At 40.8% G+C, this 19,750-nt stretch overlaps 7 protein-coding genes across 10 annotated transcripts in view; 4 read left to right on the forward strand and 3 right to left on the reverse strand.

The window, feature by feature from the left end:
• Nucleotides 1-19,750, forward strand: part of LOC115436253 (zinc finger protein 883-like) — a 445,178-nt gene that overhangs the window by 345,355 nt on the left and 80,073 nt on the right. The window lies entirely within an intron of this gene.
• LOC115435234 (NACHT, LRR and PYD domains-containing protein 5-like) overlaps nucleotides 1-19,750 on the reverse strand; it is a 753,056-nt gene that overhangs the window by 257,371 nt on the left and 475,935 nt on the right.
• LOC115436315 (zinc finger protein 239-like) overlaps nucleotides 1-19,750 on the reverse strand; it is a 364,410-nt gene that overhangs the window by 199,784 nt on the left and 144,876 nt on the right. The gene's annotated exons all lie outside the window — the stretch shown is intronic.
• LOC115436265 (zinc finger protein 345-like) overlaps nucleotides 1-19,750 on the reverse strand; it is a 356,130-nt gene that overhangs the window by 98,533 nt on the left and 237,847 nt on the right. The window lies entirely within an intron of this gene.
• The window catches only part of LOC115436292 (zinc finger protein 239-like), a 324,079-nt gene that overhangs the window by 84,992 nt on the left and 219,337 nt on the right, over nucleotides 1-19,750 (forward strand). The window lies entirely within an intron of this gene.
• The window catches only part of LOC115436241 (NLR family CARD domain-containing protein 3-like), a 1,147,354-nt gene that overhangs the window by 20,146 nt on the left and 1,107,458 nt on the right, over nucleotides 1-19,750 (forward strand). The gene's annotated exons all lie outside the window — the stretch shown is intronic.
• The window catches only part of LOC115436242 (NLR family CARD domain-containing protein 3-like), a 329,168-nt gene that overhangs the window by 16,468 nt on the left and 292,950 nt on the right, over nucleotides 1-19,750 (forward strand). The window contains exon 9 of the mRNA XM_030159039.1: nucleotides 2,189-2,225. Within this exon, the coding sequence (XP_030014899.1) occupies nucleotides 2,189-2,225 (37 nt within the window). The remainder of the gene's footprint in view (nucleotides 1-2,188; nucleotides 2,226-19,750) is intronic.

Raw genomic sequence — 19,750 nt, forward strand, 5'->3', positions numbered from 1 at the left:
ATATCGGTTATTGGCCGATATCTGATATCGGCTGATATAATGAATATCGGCTTTTTTAGCCTCCAATATCTACATCGGCCCTGAAAATCCCATATGTGTCGGGCTCTAGTGTGTGTGTGTGTGTGTGTGTGTGTGTGTGTGTGTGTGTGTGTGTGTGTGTATGAATGGCTGAACATGTGGGATGGGTGGTGTGAATGTCTGGATGTCAGTGGGTGTGTGTGCATATGCTTGTGTGGGTGAGTGGGGGACTGGAGGGCATGTGGCGTTTGGGGGTTGGGCTTGGTAGGACGGGGGTCAGGGATGGGGGGGTGGGCCTCTGGGCCCCTAGGCACCCGGGGCGCTTGGCCATGGCATCGGGGTGTGCACTGGCCCACAGCGGGTGGCTGTCTGGGCCGGCCTGGCCTCCTGGTGTGCTGGGTGGGACCCCTGCACGGGGGGACGGGTGGCTCCTGGGCTTATGGGGCTTGGGGACCGGTGCCTTGCTTGCCCGTGGGTGGCCTGCCCCTGGCGGGGGTGTGGCGGCTGGCGTCCCTGGCCCCCTGGGGCCTGTGCTCGGCTGCTGTGGGGCCTCTCGCTAGGGCCTCCCTTGATCATCTTTGGGGCGGGCGCACTGTCGCCTCTCGGGGGGGAGGGGGGGTGGCGGGCTGGATCCCCCCTCTCTGTGGTGTCTGCTGGTTGGCCGGGCCATTGGGTCATCTTTGTTGGCCGCTGGTCCTTGGAGGGGGTGCAGTTGCTGGTCCTTGGGGTCCTCTTTGTTGACCCCTGGTCCTTGGAGGGGGTGCGGTTGCGGTTCCATGTCTGTGTTCTTCACAGTATCACTCTCTTTCCTTGTTCTCTTTCTTTCCTCTGATGCAGTCACTCTGTCACAGCAGATTAATGTGAAGAACTGATGTGTGGATTTGTCACCGGTATTATTTGGGTAGACATGGGGTATGATATTCTGTTCGTGCTTTCTTTTCTTATATTCATCATTTAATAGGTCTTATGTATTTTATTTTTATTGTAATTTTGTTTGTTTGTTTTGTGTTTTGTTTTGTTTTTTTCTCTCTCTCTCTCTTCTGCCCAGTTTTACTCAGTTGTGGTTGTAGTTTTTGTTCCCATTATAATAATCACCTTGGTTGTTACTGTTTGTATTGTTGATACTTTCTTGTGAGGGTCTTCGCCACCTCCTTCTTTCTTGCTCTCTCCCCTTCAACCACCCCCCCCCCCCAATGTCAGGTCCAGCATCGAAACATAATTCAACAAAACTCATAATAAAGACAGTAGAATATCAAGGGGAGCTTCATATACTTTATGAAGTTTCCCTTGGCAAAGCAAATTTGTTCAGCACCAAAAGGAGCTGGACTACCATTCTGCTGTTATGATGCTGGACAAGACAAATTAGAAAAAAAAAAATCAACTCTCTGGCTCCACTCCCATACACTGGCTCACTGGCTCCGCCCCCATACACTAGCTCACTGGCTCCGCCCCCATACCGTTCTCATCCACTCACCTGTCCATCATAGTCCCGAGGGCTTGATTTGAGCCGGATCCAGCTGGATCAGGATCTGGCACCTCCGATGTCAGATCCAGAACCTCTTTCATTGGATTCAGCACCTCTATGACAAAATAAATAGAATAACTGAATAAAACAACTTTATTGTTACCTGTCATGTTAATCTTTATTACCCATCGAAGTTAGACACAAGTCTTGTGTTCAGATGCGTTTTCAGGTAAATTTTAAGGGAAACACGGACGTAACAGGGACAGTCTAAAACACTTAATGTAAAAAAGCTTAACGTAGCTTAATATCCAAAAACAGTGATCACAGTCATCACCAAATTATGCATGGACATCTCTAATCATCTCCACTTTCACCACTGCAAAACTCAAAATGAAAACCCCAATGTTAGGGATGCTGTCTGAGTTGAGCCTTATTTTTCTGTTAATAAAACCTTTTACCTTCAGCACCACGTGTTTGTGTCCAGTCAGTCACTCCGTCTTGACAATTTGTATACAAGAGACAGACACAGACAATTTATTAAATCATTTTGGTGATGATTGATTACAGTTTTCGGACATTAAGCTACATTAAAGGTGAGGTATGAGATCTTAGAAAAACGGCTAAAGCAAGCTACATTTTGAAAATACTCAGTTCAAAAGTCCAAACCCCTTGTTCAGACATCCCCCATAAGCCATACCTCCAGAGTACTGGCACGCACAATGCATTGTCAGTTGTAACACTTGTTCTTGAGGGTTCACAAGCACTGCACAGCAACAAATCGCCTGGCTCCAGCGGCCCCGATCCATGCATACCTCATTCAGTCTCCTCCAACACTTCTGCTCTTACAGAACAGCCCCAGTTCATACCTATCTGACTGTTACATTTCATACCGATTTATGTTAGTGACGAAACAGTTTACCGCTGAACTTTCCATCCTAATGTAACTAATATAGCCAAGCTCTGGCTCTGGCTTCGTTTCCTGAACAAGTGCTTCAAGCCTCTGAGAACGCACGATTCATGCACGAAGAGGGGTACACGCAGAAGGGGGAGGGACAAATGGCAGTTGAGTTTGATAGACATATAACATATAGACTGTCTTTTCTCTCTAGCACTTTCAGATTCTGCTGAAGAAAAAGTGCTTCATAAATGCAATTTATTATTGTTATTGTTATCATCACCGTTCAATCATTTCGACTGGGTGCTTAAAATGATTAGATGGTGTTTTTTCAGTCCTGTCCATTCCACAGGTGACTAAATTTTTTTTTATTCTTGTGTTAAAGCATTTAATTAATTGGTTGTAATCAGGATGTGAAGGGTATTTTAAGCTATATAGTAAAAAATGCTCCAGGAAAACATCTTGCACCCCACCTTTAAGATTTTTCACAATAAATGTTTTAGACTGTCTCCGTTACCTCCAACCCCATTTTGAGTCACTGGATGCACCCCCTCTCTGCGTTCCAGCACCTCCCAATTTACAAATTAAGCACTGATAGTCCCGTACACTGCTCCTTCTGTTCCAGATCATTAGTGTGCATGTGCTGTCAGTGCATCAAAGATCTAGGTAAAGTCAGATGTCTCACTCTGAGCCACTTCAACTGGCTACAGTCAAACATTGTTTATCCTGGGATTGGATACACACGATGACATCTCTAACAGCCCGTCAACTACTAAATTAGTCATCGACTGATTTTGCTGTCCACTGTTAGTCGACTAGTTGTTGCAGCCCTTCCAGACATACGATGAGATGAACAAAGAGTAGACAAATAATCAAATATAGAGGCTAGTAGTGGAACCCAACCAACCACTCCTACTCTCAGTAGCATTGTGTTCCTCCCTGAGCTGAGATCTATGTGGACTGTGATGGTCCTTCAGTCCAGACCTGACCTGATCGTATCATCATCTGTTTCCTCCAGGTTGAGTGTCTGTAACCTGTCAGAGGGAAGCTGTGAAGGTCTGTCCTCAGTTCTCAGATCCCAGTCCTGTAGTCTGACACATCTGGAGCTCAACAACATGGACCTGAAGGATTCAGGACAGAAGATCCTGTCAGATGGACTAAGCAGTCCAGACTGTAAACTGGAGACTCTCAGGTCAGATAAAGTTAGAATCTGAATTCAGTTCTTTCTGATCTTTTGGTCCTGACTGAGTTTTATGAAATCATGTTGTACTTGTTTAAATGCAGGTGTATTAGATCTAGAGCTGCACAATCAAGTCAATCACAAGTGTAACCACTATATTGAGCTGTGTAATTGTAAAATGGAAAAAGACCACGATTTAAAGGTCAGGATTTAGGTGGATTCATGGTGATCCAAATGGAAAATTAGGGAATAGAAGTTCAACCCCACCACTGTTCTACGGTGATGATTTGGATTTAGTGACACTGAGCAGATGGAGATACTGTGGAAAACAGGAAAAAATGAAAATCACAACATTAAGGTGTTTCTACCTTTAAGTTTTCGTATTTTTACACTAGTTTCAGTTTTTATGTTTGATTTGACGTTGTTAAATGACTCGTGTGCATTTGATTTGATAAACAAGCAAACAGACTCATATTACATTTTTTAAAAATGTATTTGTCCCTAAATTGTGCAGCTTTATTTGGATCTGAGCTGTAGAACAAACTGAGATCTATGTGGACTGTGATGGTCCTTCAGTCCAGACCTGACCTGATTGTAATCCAAATATCATCTGTTTCCTCCAGGTTGAGTATCTGTAACCTGTCAGAGAGAAGCTGTGAAGGTCTGTCCTCAGTTCTCAGATCCCAGTACTCTAGTCTGACTCATCTGGAGCTCGACAACATGGACCTGAAGGATTCAGGACTGAAGATCCTGTCAGATGGACTAAAGAGTCCAGACTGTAAACTGGAGACTCTCAGGTTTGGATTGTTCAACCAGTGTGAACGATAATGATTAAAACCATGATGTACCTGTAGTGGATCAGTCTGACCTGGTTTTCAGACCAGCTGTTCAGTGTCTGACATGAAACACATGCATGTTCCTTTGTTTATATGAAACAAACACAGGAACTAAACTGGATGAAGATGTATTTGAACCAAATGAGTCTAAATCTACAGATATTATCCAAAGGACAGTAAAGTGTCTACAGTCTGAGGGTTGGACTGGAGTGGAACTGGTTTGTCTGTTCAAACACTGGAACCCAAGAACCATTGAACCTTTGATTTGGAGGTGGTGAAGGATGTTCATTTATGCACTTGATGTTTTTGGACCAATATCAGTACATTTGTGTCTTTATTTGGTCAAAGTCAATCTTCATCCAGTTAAATTTGTCTGAGTAACAATAAAAGACCAGGTCTTTCCAGACTTTGGACAGGGACTGGACTAGTCTTAGTCTGTGTTCAGATCTTGTCCTGAACCGAGTCAGTCAAATAGAAACTGGCTCCAGGTAAATCCCATTTGGAATGAAATCCATCCACAGAATAACTGTGTCCAACAGCTGACGCTGCTTCTTTTCCCTCCTCAGATGATGTGTGATGTTTTGTGTTGCAGACTTTCAGGATGTCTGATCACAGAGGAAGGATGTTCTTCTCTGGTCTCAGCCCTAAAGTCCAATCCGTCCCATCTCAGACTGCTAGACCTGAGCTACAACCATCCAGGAGCCTCAGGACAGGAGCTGTCTGCTCTAGTGGAGGATCCACACTCGACACTGGACACTGTCAGGTATGGACTGAGCTGATGCACACACAGATAATGTGTGATAGAACAGGTGGAGCTGACAGGAACACTCTGTCACAGCTGATTCCACATCCTTTACTGAAGTTCCAGACCACGGTCACAGATACAGACTTTCAATAAGGGATTGACCGGAACCTCAGACTGGATGTGAACAGAAAAGCTGGAGTGGATCAGAGTGATGGAATGTCCATGTTTAATGCTTCTCTGACCCCGCCCCCCCCTCTCCTTTCAGGTTGGAGCCCAGTGGAGTCCGATGGTTGAGACCAGGTCTGAGGAAGTGTAAGTGGATTTCCATTGGATTACAGATGAAACCCAACCTGAACATACAGTGAGAGCTGGTACCACATTAGAAAACACATCAACTGTCAGTGAAGACAGTGGGTGAGCTGACAGCTGATTGGCCAGGACACAGATCACATGACACAAATACCCTGAGGGACAAGTCCTCAGAACCTCACACCATTGGCCAATCACACCTCCTCTGTCTTTATGGATCATTGTAGTGTCGTTCTTGTGCCGCTGTCTGGTAAAGGTGGAAGACAAACAAACAATAAAGTCAAAAACACAGCTGAGTCGATCAGGAGGAAAGTTTGTCACAGTAACAAGTTCAACCCAAAACATCAAATCACTTCCATAAATATTTATTATCCATTAGATAAAGGCTGTAATATTATGGGTTTTATGGACAATTGGGAAAAAGGGAATGAGTGAATTAAAAAATCTGTGCAAGGTCATCATGAATAAAGTTTGTTTTTGATCAGAAGGTTTTTGACAGTGAACTTGGAGACACAGACTGAACAGAACCATTGGAATGAAATGTCAGTAAATTCCAGTTCCTGTCTATCTGTCCTTGACTACTGCCTACATGACATTAGACAGAAAAACCACAACTACAACTCACATCTCAGAGCTTCTCTGAAATAAAACTCACACAGACACGTTTCAGACCAGACCTTTATTTGTCTCCATCATGAATTTACCCAAAACCATCAGAACTCAACCCTGTGGAGGTTTAAAGTGCTGTGATGCTGCTACCCATCAATGATCTGCATTGGAACACACATGATCTATGTGATCACATGATCAGCATTTATTTAGTTACATATTTCTGTGGAAGATTTTCATGATAACTTCATGACTTCTTTGTTTGGTCTTTGAATGAACTACAAGGACTTGTACAACCATCAGTACTTGTGTTTAATATAGTAGAATAGAATAGTCTTTGTCATTGTAACATGAAACATGTACAACAAAATTGAAAAGTGTCCACCAGTCAGTGCATAATAAAAACTACTACAACGACACAGACACAAACATCACAATAGTAAATAATTATAAAAATAAAAACAAACAAACACTCACAGCCATTCATTCAATCACTGCACAATCTCCATTACTGTATATGTGTTACGTTACAGATTGCTTTTTATGGCATTGAGGGTGGTTATTGCTGTTGGGTAAAAACTGTTTTTGAGTCTGTTTGTTCGTGTTCTGATTGTCCTGTATCGTCTGCCTGATGGCAGCAATTGGAATATGGAATGTCCAGTTCAAACTGAACCAAAATTAACAACAAAAAAACCCTAAATTAAATAGAGGGAGAACAGCAAAGTTACAAAGGACATCCTTTAAATATTCATCAACATTTTATTCATTTCCTTTGAGTATTTTCTTCATTTTTCTGATTGTTTTGTTCAGTTTGTTTCATTTTTTGCTAATTTTGCTGTTTAATTTTATATTTTATTTTAATAGTTTTGTAATTTTTTTTATTTAATTTTGTTTTTTATTCATTTTCATTTTACTGATTTATGATTAATTTGACTGATTAGTGTGTTCAGTTTTTTTATTCCTTTTGTTGAGTATTAGTGTTTGTAATGTGGTACCAGGTGAGGTTGTATAGCTGTGGTTTTATATTCCAGCTAATGCGGCATCTTTCCTTGTGACTGCACAGCTAGCAGCTAGCTTACAGCTGTAAAACACACACATCACCAATCCAACATATGGTCATTTGCATCACAGTAACAGTGTGTGAACCAGGGACACAATTACAAACAACCAGTCATTCTCTAGCCTTTCCCCTAAAGTCAAATCAAGCTGATCACTGATCAATAACTGCAGCTGTTTTGTGTTTTCTTCTGTCCATCAGATTTCTGTGAACTCACCCTGGATCCAAACACAGCGAACAGAGAACTCAAACTGTCTGAAAACAACAAGAAGGTGGAACGAATGAAGGAGGTTCAGTCATATCCTGATCATCAGGACAGATTTGAGGACTGGCCTCAGCTGATGTGTTCAACTGGTCTGGCTGGTCGCTGTTACTGGGAGGTCCGGTGGAGTGGAGCAGTTTGTATATCAGTGACTTACAGAGGATTCAGAAAGAAAGGAAACATTACAAACTGTGGGTTTGGATTCAATGATCAGTCCTGGAGTCTGTACTGTTATGAAGGTGGATACTGTTTCAGGCATAATAACAAACAAGCACTCCTCCTTCAGTCCTCCTCCTCCTCCGGTACAGTCTCAGTGTATGTGGACTGTCCTGCTGGATCTGTGTCCTTCTACAGAGTCTCCTCTGACAAACTGATCCACCTCTACACCTTCAAAACCACATTCACTGAACCACTGTTTGGAGGATTTGGACTCGATACTGGATCCTCAGTGTGTTTGTGTGTTGTGTAGATGTGTCGTATAGTTGTGTAGATTTGTTTTATAGTTGCATAGATGTGTGTATGTGTTGTATAGTTTGTTAGATGTCACTGTTTTATAGCTGTTTTTCATATTCATGTAGTTGTTTTGTACGACATGGAATTGTTCAAGACAAATTAGTTGAAATTTAACACAATTCTGTCTGAGTTGATCATCTACAAATACACAGAACATTTAGAAACACCAATAACATAAATCCGACTTAATCCAAGGACAATTATTTTGTTTGTTTTTGATGCTTTATGATGTTTAGTTTTTTTTTTCTCCATTTCCATTATTATGATGGATTATTTGTCCAGCATTTTAATTCATTTATTTTCATTATTTTGTTGATTTTTCTGATCATTTTGAGTTTTCTTTTTCATTTTAGGTTCACTTTGGAAATTTTTTTCTTATATTTTTCTTCATTTAGTTGAATATTTTCTTCATGTTGATTATTTTATATTTTCGCATTTTTGTCCTTTTTTTGTTTCATTTTCATTTGTTACTTTGTCCTTTTTTCCATGTTTCCGTTTTATTTTACTATTTTTCATTTTTTATACATTATGACAATTATTTAGTTCATTTTTGTTGCTTATTTTATTAATTTTCCTTAATTCTTAGTACTTACTTATGATGAATTATTTGTCCCGTGTTTTCTTTTTTCTTCATTTATGTTGATTATTTTGTTAATTTTTGTTAATTTTGGTGATTATGTCATTATATTTTTCTTCCTGTTGCTTATTTAGTTCCTGTTGATTGTTTTGTTCTATTTTTCAGTTGCAGTGGTCATTACTTATAGGTTCTTATGCTATAACACTGCTGCCCATAATGTTGGAATAAAGCATTTTTCCTCTTGTCATGAAATTGTAAACTCGATTAAGTATGACGTTTTTACTTTTTCAGAAACTTCTTTATTTCCCCCCATCACAGCACCAACACGCGGCAATCAATTCCAACAACGTCCTTCCGCATTTCCATCACAGACTCACGATAGCACACCACATCACAGAGGAAGTTAATCTCCCTCTCTCTTAAAATAAAAAAAAATATGAACAATAAAAAGATTCACCTTAACAAATGAAACATTCTGTTATCATAGACAAGTGTTTTTCTTAGAAACATAACTGCTTCTACATTCTAATAATGTTTTAACTATGCTTGTTTATGTAAGATTTCATAACAATGGCATAAACAGCCCAAACAAATAAATGCATTTTAGTGCACATGACTTCACAGTATCCATACTCCCTCATCTAGTGCTTTAAGAAGCATGAGGGGTGAGGCACCTTTTTCAGTCAAACAATCAGTGAGTTGTGACTTTGCATCTGACCAACACACTTCTTTGATTTTGTTTGTCTGGAGGAGCTCTTTGATACTGCTGATTTCTAACCTGAGTCTCTTCTCTGTGACCTGTTTTGTGGACTTAATCATTCCGTTTGATGCACTTATCAGTCACACAGATAAGGGGAAGAGTGTTCAGAGCAGGATCACCAGTAGTGAGCTCAGAAAAAAGTGTAGCTAGGAACATTCCATTGTCAATACCATCTGACATGGCAAGGGTTTCTCCTGCCAGAGTGCTTCTTACCACACATCTGATTTTCTTAGACTGCCAAAACAGGGGGGAGAACTTTCCTGTTTTTTCCATAAGAGCAATTAAAGCCGCTCCTTGTGTCCCTCCATCTGGAAGATTGCCAAGTGAAGCATCACCGAAAACTACTAAACTCAAATTCTCACTTTTGCCTAAATGTTGAAACTTAACTGTGATCTTTTGTGACTTAAGTTTACGAATCACTTTGTTCACTTCATGTATGGACTGAACAGTAGCATTCTTAATGTTGGATGCCAGGTAACGTGTCAAACATAACATCTGGCCTTGTTTGTTTAGCAACCCACAAAATCTGTCCTATTTTTGACCGGAGCTGTTCTCTCTCTGTCTCATTTAGTGGAGCATCCCTCTGTACAGCCCGTGCTGCCTGTAAATGAACAGGTTGTAGATTATCAATGTCACTGTGCTGATGCATCTGTACCACACCACTAACAGTAACAATGTCCATCCCCACATATGAAAAACTCTCATGTTCTTCACACCCAACATGAAAAATAGCCTTAAGTACATGGATGACATTAGTTAGAAAGTGATCTGATCCTGCCCAGAGAAAATCACCAACATGACATGCAAGTACTCCTGTAACCTCAGATTGCTCATTTTGCCAATAGAACACAGCAGGATTAACTTGTGACATTTTACCACCAGTGTTCAGCATGAGTTCTTCAACCTTGTTATACCAGTAAAGGGAGGCGTCAGCAAGACCATGCACACATTTCTTTAGTTTCCACACAACACTGTCCATGCCTGCTTCAGGTGAAGGGCAAATGTAGATGTCCCTGGAGAGTTCCATACCCTGCAAAAAGGCAGATTTAATGTCCATAGAATGAACCTTCTATTTGTTTTGACAGATAACAGCTAACAGTAGTCTGAGTGACTCTGATGCACATGTGGGAGAATCTTTCTGTAACTCATGAATATTGACTTCTTCAAAACCTCTGGCCACAAGGCGGGCTTTGGGAACAATGCCATTAGAAGTTTCTTTCAATGTACAGACCCACCTCGTAGGAACACATTTTTGACCCTTGTCTGTGACTGCTTCGAAGACATTATTATTTTGCCAGTTTTCAATCTCTTGTTGTTTAGCAGTATCAAAAGAGATGTCTTTAGTAATGAGTACATCATCATCAGTATTTTCACATTCAGTGTGAAGATTATCTACATGTGACATGTCTAAAGCTTGCTTTTGTCCCTCACTGCCATTAGGTTCAAGATACTGCACATTATACCAGTTTTTGAACTGTCCTTTTGCTTTTCCTGCTCTACCTAAAACTCTGGCCGTGTGCTGAACTCCATCCTCTCTGTTTGTAAATGTAACTGTCTGACCTGTTCTTAGTCTTGCATCAGTAGAAGCTACAGTATTAGTTACATTACTTTGTCTCAGACTGTCTCTTACATCTGTCTCTGTTTTCAGTGATTTGCTCTTCTCCATTTACACTCTGCTCATCATCTGAACTCTCTGACACATCAGTGTGAACTGTGTTTTCATTCTCTTTATCATTTTCAGGAACACTGGGTAGTACTTGTTTATCCTCATCCTTCACATTCACTTTACTCAGCTTGGACTGGTGCACCCGAACAAGAATCCCACCATGTCTTATGAACACTACAGCTCCATCCTGACCAATAACTACACCAGCCCTTCCACTCTGTACTGTCTGCCCGTTTGTAATACACTCTGTCTCCTGTCTCATACTTGTCATCTGTAGGCCTGAGCTGCTTGCATGGTGCTCTTCTTATTCTTTCTGAGCATTCTACCTCTGTGAAAGCTTTCCTGGAAGCATGTAATGCTGCAATGTGCTGCCCTACTCTAGTACTCACAGTTGTGCCCTCTAGAGCAGGTAGTTTATTAACCAAAACAGAAGGTAGATTAGGATTCTGACCAAACACAAGCTGGTATGGGCTATAACAATGCACATTTAACATACTGTTTTTGGCCATAAGGGCCCAATCTAGAGCAGTCTGCCAGCCACACCCATTTTCCCTTTTCACCTTCAGGATGGTCTCTGTCAGTGTCATGTTATGTCTTTCCAGCAGTCCATTGTTCCATGGACTATATCCTACTGTAGTCTTTGTTTCAGTGTTGAAGTTCTCTGCCATGTCTCTAATCTCTTCATTGTTGAACTCTCCACCGTTGTCCGTGTAGATTCTTTTTGGAGCACCATGGACACTTATCCATGAGTGAATGAAGGAGTTGATGATCTCCGAGGGTTTCTTGGTTCTCACAATGTTTCCAGTGCTGAAACGTGTGAAGTGGTCAATGATGTGGAGGTACCATATGCCAGGTTCCAGCTCATGCAGATCCATTGCCACTGTCTCATTGTACTCTGAGGCTAAAGGCAAACCAACAGCAGGCTTGGTCTTGGTCTTGCTGTATCTTTGACATATTTGACAGTCACGAATGATCTCTTGCAGAATGACAGGACAGTCTTTGTCCATATTTCCGGAACTTTGGATGAGTCTCTGTAAACGGTCTGCGGAAGCATGGCCGAACTGTTTGTGGAGTTTCAGGAGAATTTCTTTCGTAGACATCTCTGCTGTGATAATGAGGACCTCACTTCCATTGCAGCTCACTTCTGCATTTTCATCTCTTACGTCCACACAATAATGTCCCGAACTGGTGAGCTCAAGAGGCACTGGTTGCTTGAACCTAACAACTTTGTCATTCTCCATGTCTAAGACAGTTCCTGCTTTCTTTAGGGACATTTTGCTCAACAGTAAGGGAATATCAGCAGGGACAACTTCAGCTTCAATGTTGCATTTTGTTTGTCCTATCTTGGCTGGAAGCTTCACTTTTCTATTGGAGTACACTACTTGACCATCTCCAAATCTAAAAGGTCTACAGCTGAGAGATTCTGTTTGTTGCATCTTACTGATTTGACTTTGGTTGAGGTCCTTTATGTAACAATCCAGCCACTTTTGACCACAAACAGTACATGTACACCGGGGCCGGACTGAGACTCATTTTCAGCCCCGGAGTTTCATACCTCAGACCGGCCCATTTTAGATCACGACCGACTATTATTAAAATCATGGAATTATAACCTTACATGTTAGGTCTACACACTGTTCTGCAAAGCCTTGTAATTCAGTGTATTTTCTAAAATATTTCCAATTCAGTGCAAGTAAAGGTTGCTTCACAATGTGGATTTATTTCAACAGTGAGTGCACATCCACATCTCCAACAGTATTATTCCTCACAACACAACAATAACAGAATCTATATTTTTTGTTCTTATAAGTGTTAACATTTTTCAAACCTTTAAAATGTTTGAAATGAAATAAAAGAATATATAAAAATATTAAATAAAAAAATACAAAAAATAAAGCTTGCTGCACTTTCTAATAACTCTATCATTTTTGTATCCTCTGCAACAAAAGATTTCCATCACAACTTACTTGTGGTTTGTTCCATCTTTGCAATTGAAAACTTTTGGTATAGTGATATTAGGGGTTTGATGAGAATGATAAGAAAAAAATGTCCCTATAGTGCTAGGTAGCTCAACTCGACAGGTAGGGTGGCTCGACAGGACACCTGCAACACCCCCACACTCCGTAGAGGCACCCACCCCGCAGGCACATCACAGCCCTCCCTTATTCACCAAACATACCTGTACACCCACACCCACACAGCTGCTCCATCAGCCCCCCCCCACACACCAGCACACACAGACACACACACACACAGTCCCTCATTCATACTCTGTCGTATACACCCACACACGAGAACCGGTTCGCAAACACTGACACCCCAACACACACACACACACACACACACACACACACACACACACACTTCCCCACCCCAGGACCCTCAGGCACTAGCCAGACACCAGGGCACGTACCCGCCCAACTCCGCAGCGGCAAGCCCAGGCACACCCACACACCCCGGGTCACCCCCCCCCCCCCCCGGGAGGGGCAGCATGCAGGCCCCAGAACCCAGGAACCCCACCCCGCCCACCCCCGACCAGCCCAGCCACCCGACCCAGGTTGTATTTGGAGACTGTGATGTGAAAGCACACATCGTCCTACACAGTAAGTGATCTCCATCATTGTAAAGCTTCTTTTTTTTTTTTTATTGAACATAAGAATCAAGCACATAGATGGGTACAGACGCTGTCCACACAACATAAGCAATAACGAAGCCAGGTTAACATGATTGGGATGGTAACAACAAATATCAAAATCATAAACATTAGATATTAAAGAAAAAAAAGAAAATGAATAAGCACAATAAAATAGAAACATTGGGAAACTTTGAGGTGGTTTTCAGTCATCTGAGTTTAAATATTTACTGAGCTCTAATTTTAGTAGATTTTTGGTTAGAGACATGTTTAATTGTGTTCAAATATTGCTTTATTGGTTTTCAAAGTGACATTTATTTGGTTTGTTTTGTGTTTATTTGGTTTTATGAATATGAAATGTAGCTAGCATGGTTAAGATTTGTATCAGGCGGGAAAGCTCTTTGGGAATGGATGAGTTTTGACATTTGTTTTGGAGGGGGAGAAGGATGAGGGGAGGTGCGACCTACTGTGCAACATAAGCCCCATAAGCGTAAGTCGGCAACTTGTATATGACTGATAGGAAGAGCCAGGTACTGACTGGATGACAAAGCTTTACACACTCTTTATTTACTCACTTGTGTTTCCCTGTTTGAATGACTGTGTAGACGTACAGGGGTTGGACAAAATAATTGAAAAACCTTCACATCAAGATGATAATGCCCCAGTTCATACAGCTAGAATTGTTAAAGAATGGCATGAGGAACATTCTAATGAAGTTGAGCATCTCGTATGGCCGGCACAGTCCCCAGACCTCAACATTATTGAGCATTTATGGTCAGTTTTAGAGATTCAAGTAAGACGTCGATTTCCACCGCCATCGTCTCTAAAAGAGTTGGAGGGTATTCTAACTGAAGAATGGCTTAAAATCCCTTTGGAAACAATTCACAAGTTGTATGAATCAATACCTTGGAGAATTGAGGCTGTAATTGTCGCAAAAGGTGGACCTACACCATATTAAATTATATTTTGTTGATTTTTTAAGGTGTTTCCATTATTTTGTCCAACCCCTGTATGGGCAGATACCTCCAAAACCAACCTACAGCCATTATGCACACTTCAAAAGACAGTGATACGGACAATTAAAAATACAGGATATCCGGAACATACCAATAATCTATTCTAACTGTCACATAGGAGGCTTCAAATGTTTGTGGAAAAAGGACAGTTGGAAAGCCTTGACCTTTGACCCTCACTGAACTCTGAGCAGCTGCTTTGGGACATTTGTTCAAAATGTCTGAATCTGCTCTGAGTGTAGAATGTGACCAGGGAACACAATTCAACACAATAAATGACCCCAAACCCATCAGATGCAGATTTGACATAGTGTATGAGTTCAGTCAAAGTACATGGAGTCCATGTTGTTGACAGTCTATGATCCAACAGCAGAAGGATGAGGAGAACTCCAACCTTCACACAAACATAGAGTCATCCTCCCAGTGCTGTGTGGAGGACACATGTCAACATTCAACTCAACCACATTTGAATCTGTTTACACACAACATTTCACACTCCTTCATCACCATAACCTGCTGGAAAACAGTCAAACAACGCAAGAAACTAAACGGAACTGAGTCTATGTTTGAATAAGACTTAAAGAACACTCAGTGATGCACATGATAACACATCAAATCAGGACAAAGTCATATTTCACTGATATAAACATGACAATAACAGAACCTGTACTGAAAACATACCAACTGATAATAGAAAGAGTCTATGAAGCTTCATTTTTAGATGCCATCATAGATAGTAAACTGTGTTGGAAACCTCATATTGAGTCTATTCAAAGTAAAGTGTCCAAATCTATAGACATACTGTATAAAACAAGGGACTGACTGAACAAAAACAGCCTGTACATGATCTGTTGTTCTTTGGTTCTGTCCTATTGAACATATTGTGCAGAAATATGAAGAAAAACTATTATACATACATTAGAAAAATGACAAAACAGAACTATTAGAATAATGAATGAAGTAGGATATTTGGAAGCAACTAATAATTGATTTATTCAACTTAAAACCTTCAAATTGCAGGATATTGTATATATTTAAATACTGTATATGATTTATAAAGTAAAAAATAATATTCTTCCAAATAGCATTAAAGATTTCTTTAGATTAAGACAGACTAATTAGAATTGAAGAGGTTTTTATATTTGAGAATGGACTAAAGTGAGGACAAATGTGAAGTTTAGATAGACTTGGGTTGTGGGTGTGAAATTATGGGATGGATTTGATGATGAATTTAAGTTGTTCACGTCTCTGACAAAGTTGAATAAATGCCTTAAGTATAAAATCATTCAGGAATATGAAGTTGAGATGGTAGATGTGTTTTTGTAGTTGTTGATTATTTGGTTTTAATGAGAATGTTTGATGCTGAACACATTTAATTTAATGTCAGCAGTGGATCAGGGAAAAAGGAGAGGCACTAAAATACACATTTGCTTCCAGCATATTCCTTTTTTGGTTTTTATGCTTATTATAATTATTGTACTATGTGTAATGATTAATGTACAAGCCAAACTAAACAATTCATTTAATCAAATTCAACAAGTGAAAAAAGTAAAACATTAAGAAATAACCGAACAAATAATAAGTGGATGCCGTTAAAGGGTGATTATGGTAAATACTTTTGTCTCATGTTTCAGGTCCACTTTAGAATTAGAATAAAACAAGGTGATTAAGTAAAACACTGAACAACAGAACATGACTAAATGTTTGTTCCAGTTCCATTGATGTCCTGAACTTTCTGATTCATCCAGTGGTTCTTCTTTACCACAGTCATCAGCAGTTCAACACATTTTCAATCAAATCAAACACATTGTGCAGGTCAGGGTTAGACGACAGGAAAAATGTTGAATCCAGCTTGATGTTCAGGTAAACACTGGACCAGACCAGTACCAGATTGGACCACTAGATGGAGCACTGACTCATTGTGATGTCTCCTTTGGTGGTTGTGAACTTTCTGCTAAACAGACTTCCTCCTCCAATGGAATGTGATCTCCTTCATGTTGTCGGCCTCAGTTTGGGACTAAACCACTACCAGCTCATCAGTCATTCTGTCTCAGTTATATTATGTTCATCATGTTTCTAACTGATGTAAGTCCAACTGTGTGAACCCCAACCAGCAACAGAATCACAACAACAAGTTACTGATTAAAGTCCACAGAGTCAATGAGAAGTAATATAACCATAGAAACCAGGTCCTTGTTGACCTCCACTAGTTGAACTTTTCACCTCGTGGCAGGTTGAGATTCAGTAACGTCACTGTTTTGTGAAGGTGGTGCATTAGAACACACTTCTGTACTCTGAGGACAACAAAACAAAGCCTTCAGTCTGATGTTTGTCTTCACATCTGGATTCTGTGAAGTCTGATCTGGAGGTTTTTAAGTCTGATGTTCTTGTCAGAAGTGGGTGCTGCTGGTTCACACACACTGTGTTTCTTCTTGTCATCTGATGCTGAGGGATATTTTGGTCCAGATGTTGATGATTCACATCTGCGCTGATGATAGCAGAGGGCAGAGGATGACGAGAATCTTTCATCACATTGGAAACATTCAAACCGTTTAGGTGTGTTATGACACTGACTCTTTCCACTAGAGTTCAATGTCTTACTTTTTGTAAGACTGTTCAGTTTTTGTCCTTTGAGGAAATGTTTGACACATTCATGTTTACCACATTTTGAAACTGTGATAAAAGATCTGTCACAGAATCTGCACTGGTAGGGTTTTTCTCCAGTGTGGGTCCGTTGGTGGATTTTTAGGTGATTAGCTTTGGTGAAAAACTTCCCACACTGGTCACAGCCATATGGTCTTCCCCCAGTATGGATGCGTTGGTGAATTTTTAAGTTTCTTGCTGTGGTGAAAGCATTTCCACACTGGTCACACTCATACGGTCTTTCTCCAGTGTGGATACGTTGGTGGATGTTTAGGTAACTTGCTCTGATGAAAGCATTTCCACACTGGTCACATTCATATGGTCTTTCTCCAGTGTGGGTGTGTTGGTGAACTTTAAGCCCATTCCTTTGGGTGAAACTCTTTCCACACTGGTCACACTCATATGGTCTTTCTCCAGTATGGATGCGTTGGTGGATTTTTAAGTTACTTGCTTTGGTGAAAGCATTTCCACACTGGTCACACTCATATGGTCTTTCTCCAGTGTGGATGCGTTGGTGGATTTTCAGGTCACTTGCTGTGGTGAAAGCATTTCCACATTGGTCACACTCACATGGTCTTTCTCCAGTGTGGATGCGCTGGTGGATTTTTAGGTGACTTGCTCTGGTGAAAGCATTTCCACACTGCTTACACTCATATGGTCTTTCTCCTGTGTGGATGCGTTTGTGCATTTTCAGGTTACCTGCTGTGGTGAAAGTCTTCCCACACTGCTCACACTCATATGGTCTTTCTCCAGTGTGGATGTGTTTGTGCATTTTTAGGTTACCTGCTGTTGTGAAAGCATTTCCACATTGGTCACACTCATACAGTCTTTCTCCAGTATGGATGCGTTGGTGGATATTTAGTTCACTTGCTGTGGTGAAAGCATTTCCACACTGGTCACACTTATATGGTCTTTCTCCAGTGTGGATGCGTTGGTGCAGTTTTAGGCTATCTGCTCTGGCGAAAGCATTTCCACACTGGTCACACTCATATGGTCTTTCTCCAGTGTGGATGCGTTGGTGGTGTTTTAGGTTACTTGCTTTGGTGAAAGTATTTCCACATTGGTCACACTCATATGGTCTTTCTCCAGTGTGGATGCGTTGGTGGTGTTTTAGGTTACTTGCTTTGGTGAAAGTATTTCCACATTGGTCACACTCATATGGTCTTTCTCCAGTGTGGGTGCGTTGGTGACCTTTAAGCACAGACCTTTGGGTGAAACTCTTTCCACACTGCTCACACTCATATGGTCTGTCTCCAGTGTGGATACGTTGGTGTTTTTTTAGGTATCTTGCTGTGTTGAAAGTCTTTCCACACTGGTCACAGGTGGGTCTTCCATCCATGTTTGCTGGAATCAGGTGATCTTTGTCCAGATACAACTTTTAGGTTTCACTTAAAATCCACCTTTGTCTTCTCTCTACATCAAAACACAAAGAAACAGAAGAGGTGGTCACTGAAATGCAATGGAATGGAACACAACAAACACATCCCTTTCAACCCAGATCAAGCAGACAGACAAAATTAACTAGTTAGATAATTAATAGGACATTTTCAAACATTTAAAAACTCAATCCTCTTATTCTACATGTGAAAATTGATGCAGGTTCAACAATGTACAAATGAGTTACAACAATTACTTGCTTCATGACAAAACCTCAGAACTCATCACACCGTCACAATCATTTGATGTCACGTAAGGTCACCAACTGGGACGTACTGAATCCAATTTGACCAAATCTGAGGTGGATACATTCAACCTGCACATCAAAACACCAAAACATAGACCCGTATTTAAATAGATCTTCCACCCACAGAATAGAGAGAAGTAATTTGAGTGTCTTTCTGAATACATTCATCAATAATACTGATTTGTCTGACATTTGGAGAATCACTAATCCAACTGGCAGAGAATGCTCCTTTTACTCAGTAATGCATAACTCATACAGCAGGATAGATTACTTTCTCATAGAAGCAAAATTAATGCCATATGCTGTAGATGTGACATACCATAATATTCTGATCTCAGATCACAGCCCTTTAACGTGCACTGTGAATATTCAAAACATGGTGAAGCCACGGACGAACTGGAGGCTGAATCCTCTGTTACTAACGGAAAAAGAGTTCTGTGATTATTTAGAAGCTCAAATATCCCTCTTTTTTGATACTAATGATAATTCAGAAACCACCCCTTCTATTCTCTGGGAGGCATTCAAAGCACTGGGCCGATTATAGCTTATCACCGATTAATCAACATCAGTCAATATGTAACCAATATATTCATTGAAGTTTTTCCTGCGCGGAGAGTCTGTCGCTCCGTCCCTGTGTGTGTGTGCTGCACACTGCCTGAATACCCGGCCCCTCCCCCTCACACACATGCACACAGACCAGCAAAGTGCAGCAACACCGCTCACACTCACTCGGCAGCAGCAGAGAAGAAAACAAGAGAAACGGTGAAAGAAACTGCATTTATTTTACTCCATGGTAAGCTGTGACTTTGTAAAACAATATAACACTACACTTTAGTCCCCCATGAGAAAAACGGCCTTGCAGAAACACGCTGTCTGGGTACGTCAA

This window comes from Sphaeramia orbicularis, chromosome 16, assembly GCF_902148855.1.
Source record: "Sphaeramia orbicularis chromosome 16, fSphaOr1.1, whole genome shotgun sequence".
NCBI lineage: Eukaryota > Metazoa > Chordata > Actinopteri > Kurtiformes > Apogonidae > Sphaeramia > Sphaeramia orbicularis.